Source organism: Psammomys obesus, unplaced genomic scaffold (assembly GCF_907164565.1).
Source record: "Psammomys obesus unplaced genomic scaffold, mPsaObe1.curated_primary_1811, whole genome shotgun sequence".
Lineage (NCBI taxonomy): Eukaryota > Metazoa > Chordata > Mammalia > Rodentia > Muridae > Psammomys > Psammomys obesus.
The window spans coordinates 2,645,161-2,651,552 of NW_026596057.1; the positions used below are offsets into that span (position 1 = coordinate 2,645,161).

Below are 6,392 nucleotides of genomic sequence, written 5' to 3' on the forward strand. Positions count from 1 at the left end.
TTTTTTTTTTTTTTTTCCTAGAAGATCAGGATAATCTTTGGAAAGTTGAATAAGCACTGACACTTTTCAATTTTAACACCCTGCTTACTGTATGGCTGGCCTCGGGATTCCTGTATGTCTGTGGGGCATAGGAGCACTTGGTGTGATCATTTTACTTGTACTTTTAATAGCAGTGAGAAAGCAATCCATCCTAGACCTGAAACTGTACACAGTCTCACATTCTGTGTGAGCCACAGAGTAGTACAGCTGACTTCAACCTCTGTCTACTGTGCCTTATGTAGTGGTATTAATTCTGGGTCTTCATGATAGATGGATTTGGGGGAGGGGGAGATAGTTGCTAGAAAACACCAAAGCAGATCATGACTGGGAGCTGATCTCAGTCATATCACATGGGGATGTTGGAGGATGCTACATGCTAATTCAGGTGCAGTTGGTACTGACCCCACACCCTGAAGGCAGCAGATGGAAGACCAGGAGAGAGTTTGTTCACATCGGTTGGATTTTCTATCTTACTATACATCACCAGTGTGCGATAAGCCATGCTAACTGGCCAGGCGTACTGCGCACTTGGCGTTTCTTCTGGGTCATACCCCAGATCCATGAAAGTGGATGTCAGCTGAGCTGTAAGTTAGTATTGGAAGAGCTTAGAATGCCCTGGTTTTTCTAAGGCCAAGCTTATGGTTTGTATGTATGCTGCCTGATTGAGCCATGTGTTGTAGCAGCCACTCAGTAACAGATCCCAGAAGGTAATCCACAAGCTTGAGTCGCCTGCCTTCACCCGAGTGAAGGCCTAGTGGTGTCTGGATGTCTGAATGGTGACTCTACATTGTCACCCAGCCCCGGCTCCTTATGCCTGAAGCACCCAAAGTATTAGCCTATAATGGGAACTAAGTTTGGTTAACCTTGTTTCTGAGTCCTGGTGTCCTCCCCTGAGGAGTAAGAATGAGTTCCCATTGATTTATGTGCCAGTGCTAATATGTATTTGTGGTCTGGAATAAACAAATTACCTAGCGTGTATATCTTTGCAGCCATGATGGCCTCCGGCAGCCAGGGCCCCATCTCCCTAGGGTTAAGATACTAGGGAAGCTTTCAAAGCACCAGCTCTTCATTCATTCATCACAAGTGCTTCACTGAGAGGCCACAGCATTGGATATGTTCCTTGCTTTCAAGTGGCTTCTTGTTGCATTATTTACTGAGGGAAAGTGTCAAAGCAAGCCCTCCACAAGGTCTTCAAGTTCAGTGATCGAGTTTTTCTCTATCCTCAGCCTTATCTTGTCTCTTTCCCTCTTCCCCAACCCACCCCCCTTTTAATTCCTCACGGCCTTTAGGTAGAGTCCTCTTACTGTCTGAGAGCCTCTTGATTCCACTCTTTTACATCACTGTTTTCTGTGCACCTTCAGACCAACATTACAGAAGCGTCCATGAAATCCTTATAAACTATTCTGTCCTGGCACTTAGGACAATCTAGATGCAATATGTATTCTTTTGATGATTAAAAATGTCTGTTTTCCACAAAACTTTAAAATCGTTGATGCTAGAAACTAGATTTTTCTCCTTAATTTTTCTATCTACCACCATATGTCTAGTAAATGGCACAAGGTAGAACTAAAAAAACTAAGTGATCAGAATAGAAAGGACATGGTGTTCCTGTGGAGATCTGAAAAGGTAAATAAAGGTTGGACATGGTTCAGTGTCAATGAAGTGAAATCTAGAGAAATAGATGATGGTGTGTCGTGAAGAAGCCTACAGGGATGTACCTCTCAAGCCTGGCCTTGGAAGATGACATGGAGTCCATGAGACCAGGAGACCTGGGCAGGTAAAGCCAAAAGAAGCTCCCACTGGGCTTCTCTTTAGGGTAATAAAACAGCGCTTTGATCACAGAGAACCTGCTATTTCTTTGCAGCATCTTAAACTGCAAAAGTTGTTACAGCGTGAGTATGGTTTCCCAGGAATGTTGATTGCACTGTCTTTCTGAAAGACCTGCACAAGATCCTAAGGCTCCCAAGTTTATGGGAGTGTGACAGCAGTGTGAAACCACCAGTGTCACTGAGTGCTAGCTAGCAGTCAGAGAGGAAGCCCCCACTGCCAAGCAGCTGTTGAAACAGGAACCCTAGAAGGAGTATCATAAGATGATCCAGGCAGATGACTGATTTCAGAGAAATATGTATGAGGACAGGTAGGCTCTCCGGGTGACACCTGACTCTAAGACCAGGTGAGCATCCTGATCTTTAAGGAACTATGGACATTAAGCAGAGCCGAGGCAGTGAGGAAGTGAGTCTCTCAGCCACACAGGGGCTTTTCTATACAAGGGTTCTCATACGTAGGGTCAGAGCATGCTCGGCACCAAAACCGATGCTGAGTCATGTATGGCCCCAGGAAATTTCCCAAAAGAGGCTACCTAATTTAGCAAATAAAGTATTATCAACTAACAACAATATCGAAACAATTTTTTTTTTCAAAAATCCAAATATTTGGCGTGTGTAAGGATATTTTATATTGGATATGCCAGCTTTGTTCCCACATCCTAAGACAGAAGCTACATGTGTGTCTCATTCCTGGAAAGAGAAAAGATAGGAAAGCATATTCCCAGGATGGGGGGGGGGGGGCATTTAGGGGCCATGCCTGCACATTTTAGAGCACTCGCCATGCTCAAAGCAGTGACCTAGAAACTGTCTGGATTCCAGGTAGGAAGTATACCTTGTCCTTGAGTCTATCCGGACACTGCCACTGCTTGAGATGGTTTGTGAAGCCCTGGTACAATATTCTTCTCAACTCTTCTCCCTGGAAACAAAGTGCTATCGTGTAAATGTTAATCGCGGCAAACTGTTTGGAATAAGCCGTCTCCCTGGTGGCAGTTTAGTAAGTAAGGGAAAGGTTACAGGCTGCATTCGGAATTTACCCAGACACAAGACCCACTTCTGCTTGGTATCTTGAATAAGTTTTAAACGTACATCACTGCTCCTATCTAGTCTAATGAACTGAGCTTCCTGTATCATTTCTTGATGGAGCATGGATGCTCTGGTATCCCCATGTGTTTATTTATTTATACCTTCCCGTGTTCCCTTCAAGATAGGTCTATCAAAATTCATGTTGTGTCAGACAGACACTGTGGCGGGGCTCTTTGGAATCAGAGACATATTAACACAGCCGTGCCTCTGCGTTTCCGTAAATGAGGGGAGGGTCTTGTGAAGGAACACACTCGACGTGACGCATAGGTCGGGTGATCAGGTGTTTACAGAGCCTTGAGGAGCTGGTGGAGAGGTGGACATTGCCAAGGAACGGAGCCCAGAGGGTAGTTAAACTCGGCCTCGTGAGGAGCTCCTACTTAAGTGGGTATCACTGGACGCTTGAGCGCGCTGTATTCAAGGAGAAAGAAGCAGGCCTGCTCTGTTATGGGAATTCCTAAGTAGCCCGAGTAGCTGAAGTAGTAAATGAGAGTGTTGGCTTGGGAATAAACACAATCAAAGATGCTAGTAGCCACTCGATGAGGACACTGAACCTCATCTGAAAGCCAGTGGAAAGTCTCGAAAGGTTTACCCAGGGCGGTGATATGATCAAAATTACGTTTTTTTGAGAGATCCCTTTGGGGCAGCTAGAGATAAGATTGGAGGAGTGCCAGGCTGGGCCCAGATCTGTTTCCCATTGTAAATTTTCCTGGGAAATTTTGAACTAGAGGATGACCCCCAGGGGACTTCGCAATCACATCTTTACATTCTGAAGCCTGTCTTTGGCTATCTTGAGGAAGCACATTAGGAAAACAGTTCTTCTGGCTTTGTAGGAAAATAATGCATGAGGCCATGTGCAGTAGCACACACCTGTAATCCCAACCCTTGAGAGCCAGAGACAGGAGGATCACAAGTTTGAATCCAGCATGGGTTCTGTAGTGGGACCCTGTCCACATCTGAGAGGAGAAGGAGAAAGAAGCAGCAGAAGAGGCCAAGAAGAAAGGGAGAGAAGAAGGGAAGAAGAAAGAATAAGATTATGGATCTAGGGTGTAGCTTTTATGTGAACTAATATGCCTGGGATACATAGGAGCAGTGTGTGTGTGTGTGTGTGTGTGTGTGTGTGTGTGTGTGTGTGTGTACACACACATGCCTGCATGCATGAGTGTGGGTGTAACACACAGGGGGCCAGAGGAGGAGAGAGGATATATCCGCGTTCTTTGTTTTGCATCTTCGTTGGCCCACCAGCCTGGGTGATTGAGGGCCTGGAGCACGTACAAGTCTTCATCCATGCTGAAGGCATCTCTGGTAATGGCATCTGGCCGGGATGCAGGTCTAGCTCCACTTGGTGCTGACATCAGCCAGTTTGCGGCACCTCAGCGTATTTCTGGGTTGCAAATGAGAGTTTCTTAGTGCCAGGCTCGCTTGGGCTGTCACATCAGGTGATGAATTCTCTGCATCACGGCATGCTGCTAAGGTAAGCGCAGGGAAAGAGCAGGAAGAGATGGGACAGGAGCAGCTCAGCCCAGCAGCAGCCTTTGCTTCAAACCTACAAGCCCTGCCGAACCCTCCAAAGCCAGGGAGAGGCAGCTGCCTGCTGGTCTCTGTTCTGGTCCGAGAAAAGCGGCAGAGAAGAAAGAAACAGGGGCCTTGGTGGCCGTTTTCACCTTGTGTTTGTCAGGAAGGACGGTGTAGATTTTCCAGCCCGCCACTGCCCCAGTCTTGGCCTGGGCACTCATTCCTCTCTCTGTATCTTCAGACAGCCATGCTTGGCCTTTAGGTATGCTTCCAGCAAAACCTGGTCCACGTCAGATTCTGATCCAGGTTCTTTAGAGTGGAGTAAAGAGTCACTTTTGTTTCAAGTATTTTGGTCTCGTGATATCTTTCATTCCTGCCTTGAAGATCTATCTATATATTTTTTTTTTCTTACCTTGGGAACCTGCTGCATTTAGTTCCAATTTTATACTGTATCTTTCTCCTCTGTAAAGTTCTAGGTTGAACCTATTCTATTAGCCTTTACGCTTCCCCTGGTGAAACAATGAAGAGTGGGATTGAGTCTTGCTTCTCCACCCTGTGCAAAAGAGTCCATCAGGAGGGCTGACTCCAGAAATGAAAACGACTAAGTCGGCGAGGGTGGTTTCTGAGGTGCACACTGTGACGCGCTGTCCATTACGAGGGACAGCATGCATCAGACAGTGAAGAGGGAGAGTCGGGGTGCAGCAAAAACAGTCTTAGTTCCTGCCACCAGCACACAGCTGCTAATGAGAGCGTTCTTTCCTCACTTCGCCCAGATAATAAACACACAAAGGCAGAGCTTTCTGCTTAATATTCACCCGCAGTCAGGGAAGAGGGAAAGAATTGCTCCTGAGGGTTAACGTGGCAGTAAGCGAGGTCAGCTGTTTCCCAAGATGGTACAGCCTCTGAAGGTCTCATGTTAAAGCTGGAATGATACCTCAGGAGCGGCCTGAGTGATTTACAGGAAAGACAGGGCTGTAGGGTTTGCTTGCAGTTTTCTCAGCCAGCGGTTTCCAGCAGCCACAGTAGCAGGCGGTCCTCCACTGTATAAAGCACTTCTAGGGAAGGGAATTCTCCCGGGTCTTTTGGCACCACGTGCTGTTGTTTTACAAAGTGTTTGTCCCTGTCTGACTTGAACCTCCTGTGCTACTGTTTCCTAAATAATGCAGGAAGCATAGGGATCGTAGTTGGTATATCCTTGGGTAAGGTGACCAGCTACACAATTTGGTTCCAACCCCAAGGCTCTCCTAGAATGTGGGCTTGGGGCTAATGGGAAAGAGTCTTACCCTTGGATGGTGATTGCCAAATCTAAGAGCCATGTGCATATGTGTATGCCCATTCTTTGGGCTTCTGGACAGAAGAGGGGTTTAGGGACTTGTTTGTTTGTTTATTACAAAGCTGGAAGGTTTGTTGCATGTATTTATTTGGGGTGCAAATTTCATATATTCTCCTTCAGTGGTCCAGCTAGCATATTTAAAATGTTCGTTTTGATATTTGGTTGAACTAACCCTTGTCCACCATCTCTGAGTTCCCTGTAGCCCACTCCCACCCCCACCCCGGCATCTTGTACTAGTTTGAGAAATTCAGATTCTTAAAAGAAGAGAAGTTAAATTTCAGTTCTCTAAGATACCCCAGCCCAGAGAAAATATAAGGAGAAGTCTCCCAGCGTTTCTGAGCAGTATGGAATGCCAGCCCTTCCTAAAAGGCAGAGTCCAGCTGATGATCTTTCCTGAATGCTCCTTCAGGGGGCCCCAGTGTTTTAGTGGACTGTAGCATGGCTACTCAAGGGTGGTGATGGTCATCCCCAACACCCCTAGGCCACATGCTGTGACACACATGCTAACAGCTTGCCTGGCATTTCTTGACTTGTACAGGGCAGTCTTAAGGTTGTTTTTTGTTTTTGTTCTTCCTAATGCTTTACTCTGTCTTGCTGTT

General features: G+C 46.3%; 1 protein-coding gene across 1 annotated transcript in view; it reads left to right on the plus strand.

Annotated features, from left to right (window-relative positions):
* LOC129689247 (pre-B-cell leukemia transcription factor 1-like) overlaps positions 1-6,392 on the plus strand; it is a 67,451-nt gene that overhangs the window by 53,728 nt on the left and 7,331 nt on the right. Inside the window, exon 6 of the mRNA XM_055624370.1 lies at positions 4,385-4,419. Within this exon, the coding sequence (XP_055480345.1) occupies positions 4,385-4,419 (35 nt within the window). The remainder of the gene's footprint in view (positions 1-4,384; positions 4,420-6,392) is intronic.